Here is a 13,938-nt window from a genome sequence, read left to right as displayed (position 1 = left end):
TGATTGCTCTTTGCCTGTTCGTTTCTTACCTGTTTTGCCCAGGTGCATTCCTAATGCGTGCTCTCTCATTGGTCGAATCGTAGCTATACAATATGGCGGTTAGATCTAACGGAATCAGATATTTTCAACACGATGAGGCAGGATATTGTAATTGAGATGTAATTGGCTGGTAGTAACGAGTAATTAATGTCCGTCGATGTTACGGTTCCCTAAATTGTATAGCGGAATAAAATAAAAATGAAAGTTATAAAACAGGGCTGCCAAAATGATAAAAAAAGAAACTAAAAAGAGATGGAAAATTTACGGTTTAGTAAAAATATAATAACTTTAATAACAAGTAACAAATCCTTCATAATACTTATGCATTATGATTTCTTAAAATACATAGATTTATATTACAATATATTGAAGTAAAATTGTATGCTTTAAAAACAAATTATTCAATAAAGGATATATGTACATACTGGTATCTCTTACATTTTAGGTGATACCATAAAAATTCCAAAGAAATTTGCACAAGTAATGTTATGACGAAAGAAAATGAAAATTTCTCTCTAAAAGTAACATCACATCACGTCATACAGACTAATATTAAGTATAAAACAAAACATAAATTAAAAGAAAACTATCAATAAATACAATATAAATATTTACTAAATATTACAATGATTTCAGGCAGTACACTTCATAACAATAAAATTATTTTATCCATACCAATTATTTATTGCATTAAATACAAATAAAATTTAGTAGAGGATATACACAATTAGATGCAATTCTATGGAGTATAACATTGTCGAAAAAAATTTCAACTGAATAAACTAAAATATACTTTTCTTTTCAAATATTTAATGAGTTTCATTTTAATGCTAACATTTTAGTCAAATTTCATTTAACATGAATGTTACATTTTACATTTAACCTATCAATTATAGCCATATCTACTTGTCAATATTGAAAGATTATGTATCATTTTCATAATCTTTCGGATTTTTACGTTGTAGTTTATGATATTCAAAATCTGCCCATTCCATTAGTAGGTAAGTACAAAGAAAGGCTGAAACGTAATGTATAATATTTTAATAGATAGGTATATAATGCTAGCTGTAATATAAAAATGTGTTAAGTTATGCAACTATAATAATACGCTTCTACTGTTTTATTATTTAGAGAAGGACAAATTGAAAGTATTATTTTATTATTAATTAATAAAAAATACTTACGAGGTGTAATAAAAAAGAATTCTCCTCTACAGCGTTTTACAAATCGTGCAGTGGCCTCACGTATTCCAGCAAAAGGACTTTGTTCATATGGACTAAGACGGAAAAATGTAACACCAGTTACTTTTTCAAGTTCTCCAAACCTCTTTCCTCCCATTTTAACTGAATTCAAAAAACAATTATTTTAATACTGCAAAACATAAGTGAATATAATAAACAAATATAACCAAGAAACAAAATAAGTAACATAAAAAATATTACAAATTTCATAAACATAATTTTTAGAAATAAACTTTACTTACTTTAATTACTTATTAAATACTAACAATCACTTATTAAGTGTGAAAAATGAAGTTAATTATTTCAAAACTATATAACTTACGTAATAATGATATACCTACCGACTTGGAACGTTCCAATACGTGTGAATATCTGATTCTGACACCTCTGAAGTATATTCGCTAGATGGCATGTTTGTTATCTGTGTGTTAGGGCGCCAAATTTAAATTATGTGATTTGACATAAATTTGTATTAATATCAACACATTCAAATACTACAAATATTTATCTTAAAATTACATACTATGTAGTGGCAGTGGAAATTTATAAATGATTTTCCCATGAACAACTTATGTTTTAGAAATGATTAATTAATTTGATTATGTATTAAAAGTGAATAGCAACGTTTCATAGGGAATTTTTGTTTTTATTTGTCATTTATTGTACTTATAACTTTAACGTGCGTTTTTCAAACGTTGTATTCAAATACAATGTTTCATTAAAAATACTAATATTTATCATGTTCTTATATGAATTCTTAAACGTCCTTCCTATGAACAAATAATTTTGATAAATTTACATCTATGATCATAGTTTCATACATACAAAAATCGTAGGCGAAAAAGTTCTATAATCCGTTCTTCGATGCAAGATGGCGCCACTATTGCATTGTAATGAAGTAAGGGAAGAAGAGGTAGGTTTACGAATCACGGAATGGGGCTATGGGACAGTTGCTCGTGTGCGAGGTTTCGTGTGATATCGTGGTTAGTGTTTACTGTTTGTGTTTTGTGCTTATTGCATACATTGTCAACTGCTTCTCACGAGGTACACAAATGCAGTTAATAAAGATGGTTTATCGAAGCAGATTTCTAAATAAATTGCTGCAACCGGTAACTGAGTAACGGTGCTAAACCTGACGCGAGGTCCTCACCCGCGTTAGGTGCCTTGTGGGCCACCTATCCGCGTCCAAGCTGTGTCGAGGCATTCAAGTCATGGTATCGAGGTTCGACACGAACTTCGGTTGTGAAGACTTTTTCGGGACTTATCGTTGCATCCAAGACATGGCTTGTGATCGTGGTGATTCGGACTTCGAGTTCGTCATACCTCCAGAGGCGCCGGTTTTCGAACCGAGTATCGAAGAGTTTCACGACCCTCTTGGCTACATTGCAAAAATACGACCGATCGCAGAGAAGTCTGGCATTTGTAAGATCAAACCGCCGCCTGTGAGTATCATACCTACTATCAATCTTTTTCTTTTCCTTGCTTTCTCTTTCGTTTACCTTATCATAGGAAGGACACGTTATACAAGCATCATCCTTGTTCCATGCTTAAAGACCTAAGACTTGAACGAATGGATAACATTGTATTTTCTTGTGATTCTCGTGAACGTGCAGATATGCACACACGACCTCGTTTACGCACTATGACGCTTCCGTACGAACATCACATAGCCGTGACATCATAAAATAAATGAGTTCCTATGTAACATGTACTTTAGAAAAATTCAATTAAATTAAAGGAGGAAAATTCGTTTCTCCTCGTATAACGTGTTTCTTTTATATATATATATCAATAAAGATAGAATTTTCCGTTCGCGTTAAAAAAGTACGGATCTGGCAAAAGTCGTGACTGTTTCGTATCGATACGAGTCGTCAGATAATACGATCGAAAGGGAAGAAAAGACTTCGATTTATTATCTCGGAGGGTTTTTTTTATTTTGTATGCGTATGCTGTTAGCATTTATATCGACATTTCAAGATGCAATACACACGTCGATATCTTCACGGGTTAGAATAGGAAGTAGAATTGGGAGTGACAGTATTCTGAGGAACTACTAAAAAATTCTGAAATGAAATATGTTCGGTACTCATTTTATTGCGACATTAATATCGTTATAGCTAGAAGGTACGCTATGTAAAATGGCCGAGACAATCGAAACAATGTCACCTTAGGAAAACGTCTTGAAATGTTTCGGAAATTCTATACGATATCCATGACATCGACAGAGGAAGCGCTGAAATAATTATCAGCGTTTATAGGTAAAGATCTTTTTGATACAATTCTGATATCGTGATATTGTCGATATGGGAATCAGTTTCGTGTGTACCCAGAAGTAAAACGATTTTACCTAAAAATATCACAAGTTTTTGATGAATAAATATGCTTCCTTGTGTCATATGGCAATTCTCTTCGAGAATCTCTGTATTTGGTTTGTTCTAAGAATTCGATATAATTTTTTTTTTGTTTTAATTTCGTGTTTTACGAAGTAGAAAGTACCGATGCGCAGTACCATCGAATTTTGCCATGTTTTTCGCTGCCTATATATACAAATATGGAAATATCAGCTTTGTGTAAAATATTCAGATTTCTAGTTCAAATTCCATAAATTGTTCGTTTAATTTGTATCACCGTTAGAATCTATTTGAGCCACCATTTTGTTTTCACATGTGAAAAGAAAGATTTTACAATATAAATTGTAAAATTATGTTGATCATGAAAAGGACAAATAAATAATGAGAAATTAGAAGTATACCTTCGATATAAATTGAGTGTCAAAAATCTTGGTTTTTTTATGCATAAATATATAATCGTCTAAAATGCATCATACAAAACGTACGAACAATATAGCACACATAGGTAATAATTTAACATGAATTATATAAAATCTGTACTGAGAAAATTACGCAATCATTGTTTTTTTGAATGTATTATACACTTTTTTCCCCGAATGAAAGTATATTTTTATATATTTAAAGCACTAATTTTATTACGAATCACATTATTCGAAATTTTATAATTATTCAAGTAATTTAAGGGTATGGTGATTTTCACAAATTTATCACAACGTGTATAAATTTAAAACATAAAAATATTATTCTCACAGCTTTTCACGTAAACATTATTTAGATTTATAGCATATACTGTTTTTAGTCTAGCAACGATAAATGTATCATTACGACTGCTAATGTTCCTCTCCATGCCAAACACTTTAACTTTGAAAAAAATTGATTGTTTTTACAATTGTTATCTCTTATTGTAAAATCTTTTGTCTAACTGATAACTTTGATCTAATCGTAATTTGTATATTAATCTAGTTATCTGTAATTCATTACTCTTTGAGAAAATTCATATTTTGTAACGGGATGACGCCATTACGGAAATAACTATGGTCACGGCATTAAACGGGCGTCGTATATGGAGAAAATCTTCACGATATTTATATATTTTCAACTTGAGATGCAGCAATATGCATCATGTTAAAAATATGTCTAATTTTTTATTGTGTTGATATAATTATATAATCGTTTGTAAACATATTAAATGTTATATCATCACAACAAAATCATTCACATTTCTATTTCGATGGCTGTTTTATGCTCTTTATTACTTATTGTTTCTAAAAGTCGACTGATCTTACAATGGTGTTGCGTCACGGTGATGAGATGAAGCTACGAAAGCATTTATCGATTATTTAGATATATGTATTTATATGTTACTATGTATCTCATCAATAAATTTGATATTTTAGAACAAATAAAATTAAGACGAAAGTAATTTCTCTGCTATTTCCTTATGCTAGATAAATATCAATAAAAGACCGTAATTATATTTTCATTACTATATATGCTCTAAATGCTAATCCGTATTTTATTAAATTAATTGAATCATCTGAAGACCTGTAAGTATTCCGACGTATATCGAATGCAAATCCAGATCGTAGTAAATGTGTATAATTCGCAAAATGTACTATTGTAACTTTTTTTTGTATTATTCTTTATATAAATGACATATAGATAAATATTATAAATGATTAAATAAATTTATATTGTTCTTTTAATAAACAGAGATATGTATAAATAAAATAATCCAGAATTTTTGCATCACTAGGATGCTTATTTTACATAATTTTCACTATACTTAATTTGTTTTGTTACCGAATTATTTGTAAATATTTAGGGCCTCTTTAAGATCTTATATAATAGTTATTAACAATTCATATTCTATAAATACTACTATAATACATATATACTAATATAATACTAAGTTACTTTGTATATTGTATCATCTTATGTATTTTATACTTTATTTTGTATGTATGTGTAATGTATGTATTTTATATTGTAATAGATAAGATGTGTATAAATCAATTTTATGAATTTTTCTTTTCTCTTTTGTTTGTAGAATTGGCAGCCACCATTTGCTGTTGATGTAGATAAATTCAAATTTGTTCCGAGAATACAAAGGCTAAACGAATTGGAGGCAAAAACCAGGATAAAACTTAATTTCTTGGATCAGATTGCAAAATTCTGGGAACTTCAAGGTTCATCTTTAAAAATCCCCCTTGTTGAACGCAAGGCTCTTGATTTATATTCTTTACATAAGATAGTTACCGATGAAGGTTTGTTGTTTTATTATTTAATTGTTAATATTTTACTTCATGGTTTCTAAATATTAATACATTAATGTTATTTTTAGGAGGAATTGACACAGTTACGAAGGAAAGGAGATGGGCAAAAATTGCAAATAAATTAGGTTATCCTTCTGGTCGTAGTGTTGGAAGTATTCTAAAAAATCACTATGAACGTATTTTGTATCCATTTGATGTGTTTAAACAAGGAAAGACATTGGCAGATATTGTAAGTTATTTCTTATTTAGATGCTGTACATTTATTTTTTTAATAATTAATGCGCACATATCATATGTTGAATTATACAGAAAATTGAACCAGATTCTAATGTAAATGAGAAAAAAGATAGAGATTATAAACCACATGGAATTATATCACGGCAACAAATTAAACCCCCACCTGAGAAATTTTCCCGTCGTTCTAAGAGATTTAGTGGTCAAGAAGAAAAGCAGGAAGTATCTATTAAACAAGAGGATTGTAAAGAGGAATGTGATTCTGACAATGATTGTAAAGATGGAATTAGAAATAAACAATATGATGATAAAGATAATAGTAAAGAACTTAAAAAATTACAGTTTTATGGACCTGGCCCAAAAATGGCTGGATTTAATACCAAAGAAGGAAAGAAATCGAACAAAACTAGAGGTGTAAAACTTATTTATGAAGTTGACCCAGTGAGTGTACATCATATGTTATTTAGTTATGACCTGTATTTATACAATTTATTTTCTCTTTCTTAATTCATGTGTGTATTTTTCTAGTTGGCAAAGTATATTTGTCACAATTGCGGAAGAGGTGATAATGAAGAAAGCATGCTTTTATGTGATGGATGTGATGATAGTTATCATACTTTTTGTCTTATGCCACCTTTGACAGAAATACCAAAAGGTGATTGGAGATGTCCAAAGTGTGTTGCTGAAGAAGTTTCCAAGCCAATGGAAGCATTCGGTTTTGAGCAAGCACAAAGGGAATATACACTTCAACAATTTGGTGAAATGGCTGACCAATTTAAGAGCGACTATTTTAACATGCCTGTACATGTATGTTATTTTATTATGTATTATAATGTTGTAATATACTTGCAAATATTGGACAATACTTTTTGTAGATGGTGCCAACATCACTAGTAGAAAAAGAATTTTGGCGAATTGTTTCCTCAATTGACGAAGATGTAACAGTCGAATATGGCGCAGATTTACATACAATGGATCACGGGTCGGGATTTCCAACAAAAACAAGCGTCAATTTGTTTACATGTGATCAAGAATATGCTGAATCTTCATGGAATTTGAACAATTTACCAATTTTACGAGGAAGTGTATTAGGTCATATAAATGCTGATATTAGTGGTATGAAAGTTCCATGGATGTATGTTGGAATGTGTTTTGCAACATTTTGTTGGCATAATGAGGATCACTGGAGTTATTCAATCAATTATCTACACTGGGGAGAGCCGAAAACATGGTATGGTGTACCAGGTTCTGAAGCGGAACGATTTGAACACTCAATGAAATCGGCTGCACCAGAATTGTTTCATAGTCAACCAGATTTACTTCATCAGTTAGTTACTATTATGAATCCAAACATTTTAACAAATGAAGGTAATACGATATTATTTTTAATTGCCATTTTGTTAAGTATATACTATTTAGTATAAACTATCATTAATATTTATATCTGATTTTTAGGCGTTCCAGTATTCAGAACTGATCAACACGCGGGAGAATTTGTAGTGACATTTCCGAGAGCGTATCACGCAGGTTTTAATCAGGGTTACAATTTTGCTGAAGCCGTGAATTTTGCTCCCGCTGATTGGGTATACTATCATTTTAAATTCTTATTACCAACATATTATATTATATCCATGTTTGTACTTAGTTTATACAGTTATTCTATGTTTAATAGCTCAAAATTGGACGAGATTGCATAACGCATTATTCAAATTTAAGACGATTTTGTGTATTTTCTCATGATGAATTGGTGTGTAAAATGTCATTGGACCCAGACTCATTAGATATAGGAATCGCAACTGCAACTTACCATGATATGCTTCAAATGGTAGATGATGAGAAGAAACTACGGAAGAATCTGTTGGAGTGGGTAAGTGACATATTTCTATTTTTCAAATAATATAATTTTTATTTTTTAAATTTGATGCAGATATCACAAATGTATTTTAAAAATAAAATACTTATAGGCAATACAACTAAATTGTTAAGTTTATCAAATTGCGTATTTATGTAATTTACTAATTATTATAAATATATATTTCATCTTTTGTTTCATTAAAATTTATAAGATGCTTGGCGTCTAATTCTTTTTTGAACTCATAAGTATTTTTAACGTTTAAATGTTGCCTCCAAAATCACTTTCTCACATAGAACAGATTATAATTCTAAATGCAAAGCCTAATATATTTAGGTCAAATGGTATAGTATATGCTGAGACATTCCCTCACAGACTTACACATACAACATTACACGTACACGTCGGCAAACATACATAACCGTAACCATGCGGGCACACGCGGTGAAAGACGTGTGTGCGGCTGATATTACCAACCATTGGGCATCGTAGTTTCACCGACGTCGTTATAATCATCGTTAATGCCTTTATATTTCGTTATTTTTGGTTAGCCTACATTCATATCATTAAAATAGTTTTTGTGCGATCGTTCCTTAGTTATCAACCTTGACTTGTTGATATCTATTTGGTGTGTCTCTCATTTTGATTATATAACTTTTATTGGCGAATAGAGGTTATGTTTTTAAAGTCTTGCCATGATGCTAAACAGGCGTTGTATTTTCTCTGTTGATTCAGAGATTTTTATAGTTTTTCTTGTAATTTTGTTGAAAAGTATCTTTGTTAATTTTAAACAAATAATATATTTGTAAAAATCTTTTCTATTTTAAAGTGTTCTTATCTACAGATGGATACATGTGTTTCATTGATAATCTCATTCTGCGTTGTAATATTTCTTTTAAAATGTAAGAATGGTGTATGTTCTCATGAATGATCTTTGTGGTAAAAATTATATCTTTCAGGGTGTAACAGAAGCAGAACGAGAAGCATTTGAACTTTTACCAGACGATGAGAGACAGTGTGAAGCTTGCAAGACAACCTGTTTTTTGAGTGCAGTTACATGTTCATGCCAAAGTTCTCAATTAGTTTGTTTAAGGCATTTCACAGATCTTTGTGATTGTCCTCCAGATAAGCATACATTACGTTATCGCTATACTCTAGACGAATTACCAATTATGTTACAAAAATTAAAATTGAAAGCAGAGTCATTTGACTCCTGGGTAACAAAAGTAAAAGAGGCAATGGATCCTGATAAAAAGAGTGATAAAATTGAATTAAGTGAATTAAAAGAACTGTTAAATGAAGCCGAAAGTAAAAAATTTCCAGAAAGTGAATTGCTCACAGCTTTAACAACTGCTGTACAAGATGCTGAAAAGTGTGCAAGTGTTGCGCAACAACTTTTGAGTAATAAACAACGTACCAGGTATTATGAAGTTTTTAAGTTTATGTTCATATTAGATATCACTATTTGTGTTAAGATAAGTTCACTTATTTGAAATTTTTTATACAGAACCAGACAATCTGTTGAAACTAAGTACAAGCTTACAGTAGAAGAATTAACACTTTTCTATAAAGAAATAACAAATCTGTGCTGTGAACTCAAGGAGTCTGATGGTGTAAAATTTATACTTGATCAAGTATTGCAATTTCAAACAGAAGCAGAAGAACTAGAATCTAAAGAGGATGATTGTGATATTGAACAGTTGGAAAAATGTATTGAATTTGGAGATTCTATTTGTATTGAACTACCTCAACTTACACATTTGAGACAAGTAAATACATAAATATAATGTATACACGTATTTGACAAGAATATATTCGTGTTCTTAGATATATAATCACATTTATTTATTACAGAAATTAACACAAATACAATGGCTTGAGGAAGTAAAGTCTGTTCAAGAAGATCCAAAGTCAGTACATCGTGATGATTTAGCAAAATTAATTGAGAAAGGTATGATAATGCCTCCTCATTTAAGTATAGAAAATACTCTCTCAGAGTTGCAAGCATTAATGCTTGCAATTGATGATTGGGAAGAAAAAGCAAAATTATATTTCCATACAAAAAATAGACAAACTATTACATCTCTCGAAGAATTTATTCGTGAAGCTGATAAAGTAGAAGCTTACCTACCAAGCTTAGATGTCCTTCAAGATACATTAAACAAGGCAAAAAATTGGACAAAAATAATGGAAGAGATACAAGCAAGAGATAACTTTCCATACTATAATACGCTAGATGATTTAATTAAAAAAGGTAGAAATATTCCACTGCACCTAGATGCTCTTCCGATCTTAGAATCTACTCTTTCACAAGCAAAAACCTGGAAAGAAAGGACAGCAAGAACATTCCTAAGGAAAAATTCACATTATACTTTAATGGAAGCTTTATCACCGCGAATTGGCGTTGGTATACAAGCGTTAAAAGCTAAAAAGAGTAAGAATGAAGATTCTATAGGACCTGTATTTGTCTGTGATACAAAATTGGATGATTCCAATGATTCAGCTACCGTTGTAGCTGCGTTTAAATTAGCTGAACAACGCGAAATGGAAGCGATGCGAAATTTAAGGGAAAGAAACTTAATGAAAACCGAAATTGACGATTCAAGGTATTGTGTTTGTCGTCGACCAAGATTCGGGCTCATGCTTCAGTGTGAGCTTTGTAAGGATTGGTTTCACTGTAAGTAATATTTTCTCATTATAATGAATATAGGTGTTGAGCTCAATTATAATTAGTCAAAATATATTGTAATTTTAGCAAACTGTGTACCTTTACCAAAGACATCGTATAAAGGAAAATTTCCAATGTCAAGAGAAATTAAATTTTTATGTCCATGTTGCTTACGTTCACGACGGCCACGGTTAGAAACTATTCTTGCACTTTTAGTTAGTCTTCAAAAAATTCCTATTCGTTTACCAGAAGGTGAAGCATTACAATGTTTAACGGAACGTGCAATGAATTGGCAGGTGAGGTCTATGTAAAAATTAACGTTAACAAATCGAGTTATAATATATAACGATATACATAATATACATAGTATACATACATCGAATAGGATCGAGCTCGACAAGCACTAGCCACGGATGAAATTTCATCTGCACTGGCAAAATTGTCTGTATTATCACAAAAATTAGTGGAAGCAGCTGCAAGAGAAAAGACAGAAAAGATTATTAGCAGCGAACTGAAAAAGGCAGCAAATAATCCTGAATTACATCAGAGAGTACAAGCAATTGCCCCACTCAGTGGTGTGCATTCAGATGATAGTGTAGTTAGTATTGCGGTATGTCTATTATATAAATAGTATTATATATAGAATTTGTAATATAGCACAATATTTGAAATACGTCTATATTATACACTATTGAATATATTTATGATATATTTTAGGATGATGATGACGACATTGTTACTATAGACGATGATGAACCAAGTTGTAGTACATTCAATAGTAACGAACATGCGTATTCCTATAGTAAGATCCTCTCTCACAAAAAATAATAAATGTTAAAGATATAAACGTAGTATTCATGATGTTTATGTTTTCTTTTACAGTATCAAAAATTCAACGTAAAACACAATCAAATGATGCAACGGAAATTGCGGTTGTACTTTCACAAACAGCAAGGTTACGTCTTGAAGAACTGATGATGGAAGGCGATTTATTAGAAGTTGCACTTGATGAAACACAACACATCTGGCGTATACTATGTCATACAAATAGTCCTAGTACGGTTCGAAAATATGCATCATACGAGGAAGTCCAAACTAACTTGAATCAGGATATAAAGGATGTAAAAAAGCGTGGAAGGAAAAGAAAATCCGACGAATTTGAATTATTGAAAAAACTTGGAAGACAAAAAATGGAAGAAAAGAATTTAGCTAAGCGCAAAGCATTGCAGAAAGAAAAAAAATCAGCCAGTTCTCTAGTTCCAATAAAGCGTGGACCTCGAAAGGTATTTAAATTTAGAAATGCCTTGTATATATTAGCAAAGCTTGAATTTGGAACATTTCCTAGTTAAAAATACTTTATATAAATACGGTGTTTGTTATGAATCTGTTGCTTTGGTTTCAATTAGACGTAAATTTTAGATGAAACGTAAAGAAGGAGAAGAAGGCCCAAAGAAAAGGGGTGGTAACAGGAAAAAGACCAAACAGGATACTTCAGACGAAGAAGATGATTGTGCGGCTGTTAACTGCTTACGACCTAGCGGTAGGAATACTTCACATATTTCAACAAAATATTTTAGTATAATTATATTTATTATTACATTTTGTGTGTGTGTGTGCGCGCGCGAGGGCGCGCGCGTGCTATTCTATATATTATTGTTTTGTTTTTGTTTATGTTAGGTAGGGAAGTTGATTGGGTACAGTGTGATGGTGGCTGTGAAGGTTGGTTCCACATGCATTGTGTTGGTTTAGATCGTACAGAAATTGCAGAGGAGGATGATTACATATGTAGTAATTGTAAAGAAGCAGAGCAAAACTCAACGGTAAGTTAAAATTAATATGCTTAGGATGTCATTGCTACTTTTGTAGTATTTTTAGCTGCTTGGTGACATTTAAATCTTTTCTCTTTGTTGTGTAATATTTTAGTTTTACACAGAGTTTCAATTACTTCCCAATTCTTGATTTTACTTGAATTCAGTTGAGTCTTAAGTCTTTTTCATTTGTTAAATAACATTATATTATAGTTTTAGTGCAATATTTTTTTTGTGTTGTCTACACTGTAGTCAAGAGCGCCAGATCCCCTAGCTGAATCATTAGGCCTGGATGCACTTCTTTCCCTTTCTCAATCTCAGGGATACCAGGGCACAGATAGTGAAGCAGACATTCAAGAAACCACATCCTTCGTCAAGACTTACTAGCCTACTTTACCTCGTTAGCTCTGTACAAGGCTAGGATGTTTATCAATTCAATTGGCTGGGAACTTGCAGCCCGACAATTAATATCATCTACAATCATCATTCAGTCAGTTGGTACTGCAGATTATTGGATGCTGTTTGATTACTGTTGCGAGCGGATATTGGAGATAAAGTATTATAATGCGGTCGAATCGCAATCTTGACGATTATGAACATTATTTTTTTATTTTGATTTGGTACCCTGTAGAGAGGTATCAACTTTTTGTATGTATTATATTACATTGTATTTTATTTTTCTAAGATAAAACAGTTGTTTATTAAGAAGATTTGTTGTTCGAGTCCAATACATTTATTTATACTGAAGGAATACTAATTTCATGCATTAATATTTAATGTTAATTTATAACATGAAAACCTGCTTGCTTTTAACCAAAATAAGATATTAGTTTTGAATTAAGTACACGATTTTGATTAAAAAAACCTTTTAAATTGTAATACATATTGTACAGATCAAGTATCGCGGATGAACCGTGATATACTACTTTGTTGTTTATATGGGATTTTAGAAAACGGATATTTTGCATCTCATTGTAACTCTTATTTCTTATGTCTCGCTGCAACGGTCGATAGGAAATACAGGTTTTGCGAGACCAACGACTGTTGAATAATTAACGATATGCATTAGCATTATTCATAATGCGATCTATAGTGTGAATGTGACGCTCTTTTCCTAAATAACATATGGAAAAGATAAAAAAAATGTAAAAGATAACGAAGAAAGGAAAGGAGGGCATAGTTTGATCTAATGATTTAGACGATCTGTGACAAAAAAGAAATATTAGCGACGGCGATAACATATATAACAGAGAAGTCACCTCAGATTACTTTTATTCGAAGAAAGATTCCGTCGGTTTTTGTATCGGGTTTTAATTGTAATGGTGTAAGAGAACTTCCCTTGCGTTAAAATAGTATGTACAGATAGACTGACGTATGTGTGTATTAAGGTAGATATTATACATATACATATTCATATATATATATACACACATATATATATACATATATATACATATATATACATATAT

The 13,938-nt window shown here is 31.2% G+C and overlaps 2 protein-coding genes and 1 long non-coding RNA gene across 6 annotated transcripts; 1 reads left to right on the top strand and 2 right to left on the bottom strand.

Annotated features, from left to right (window-relative positions):
- Nucleotides 1–829: 829 nt before the first annotated feature.
- LOC117206810 (cytochrome b-c1 complex subunit 8) lies at nt 830–1,701 on the bottom strand. 3 transcript variants are annotated; one of them, XM_033446470.1, is made up of 3 exons: nt 1,622–1,701; nt 1,224–1,382; nt 830–1,057 (listed from the first exon to the last, which is right to left on the bottom strand). In XM_033446470.1, the coding sequence occupies exons 2-3, from the start codon at nt 1,375–1,377 to the stop codon at nt 963–965; spliced, it is 249 nt and encodes an 82-aa protein (XP_033302361.1). In that variant the 5' UTR covers nt 1,378–1,382; nt 1,622–1,701; the 3' UTR covers nt 830–962. The 3 variants fall into 3 exon arrangements, with proteins under 3 accessions (XP_033302361.1, XP_033302360.1, XP_033302362.1); XM_033446469.1 differs by having other exon boundaries at nt 1,603–1,680; XM_033446471.1 differs by having other exon boundaries at nt 1,523–1,655.
- Nucleotides 1,702–2,196: 495 nt separating this feature from the next.
- Nucleotides 2,197–13,687, top strand: LOC117206519 (lysine-specific demethylase lid). 2 transcript variants are annotated; one of them, XM_033445950.1, is made up of 18 exons: nt 2,197–2,722; nt 5,682–5,898; nt 5,976–6,136; nt 6,217–6,582; nt 6,670–6,948; nt 7,017–7,509; nt 7,597–7,724; nt 7,814–8,008; nt 8,953–9,413; nt 9,501–9,762; nt 9,848–10,670; nt 10,749–10,957; nt 11,047–11,271; nt 11,379–11,463; nt 11,544–11,944; nt 12,081–12,201; nt 12,339–12,481; nt 12,791–13,687. In XM_033445950.1, exons 1-18 carry the CDS (start codon nt 2,492–2,494, stop codon nt 12,854–12,856), a joined length of 4,866 nt encoding a protein of 1,621 aa, XP_033301841.1. In that variant the 5' UTR covers nt 2,197–2,491; the 3' UTR covers nt 12,857–13,687. The 2 variants fall into 2 exon arrangements, with proteins under 2 accessions (XP_033301841.1, XP_033301840.1); XM_033445949.1 differs by having other exon boundaries at nt 12,722–13,687.
- Nucleotides 3,350–4,258, bottom strand: LOC117206520. Its single transcript, XR_004487411.1, has 2 exons — nt 4,033–4,258; nt 3,350–3,917 (listed from the first exon to the last, which is right to left on the bottom strand). It is a non-coding gene; the product is annotated as an uncharacterized LOC117206520 (long non-coding RNA).
- Nucleotides 13,688–13,938: the final 251 nt, after the last annotated feature.

Source organism: Bombus bifarius, unplaced genomic scaffold, assembly GCF_011952205.1.
Source record: "Bombus bifarius isolate JDL3187 unplaced genomic scaffold, Bbif_JDL3187 scf7180000008008, whole genome shotgun sequence".
Taxonomy (NCBI): Eukaryota; Metazoa; Arthropoda; class Insecta; order Hymenoptera; family Apidae; genus Bombus; species Bombus bifarius.
This window is presented reverse-complemented; position numbering and strand designations above follow the sequence as displayed.

What these genes read in the sequence shown, in the direction of transcription:
- LOC117206810 (XM_033446470.1), bottom strand. Translation starts at nt 1,377, where the DNA reads ATGGGAGGAAAGAGGTTTGGAGAACTTGAAAAAGTAACTGGTGTTACA. An exon ending in ATTCTTTTTTATTACACCTC is followed by an intron (nt 1,058 to 1,223) that starts GTAAGTATTTTT and finishes ATTACGTTTCAG; the next exon opens with CCTTTCTTTGTACTTACCTA.
- LOC117206519 (XM_033445949.1), top strand. Translation starts at nt 2,492, where the DNA reads ATGGTATCGAGGTTCGACACGAACTTCGGTTGTGAAGACTTTTTCGGG. An exon ending in AACTTACACATTTGAGACAA is followed by an intron (nt 9,763 to 9,847) that starts GTAAATACATAA and finishes TATTTATTACAG; the next exon opens with AAATTAACACAAATACAATG. An exon ending in TAACTGCTTACGACCTAGCG is followed by an intron (nt 12,202 to 12,338) that starts GTAGGAATACTT and finishes TGTTTATGTTAG; the next exon opens with GTAGGGAAGTTGATTGGGTA.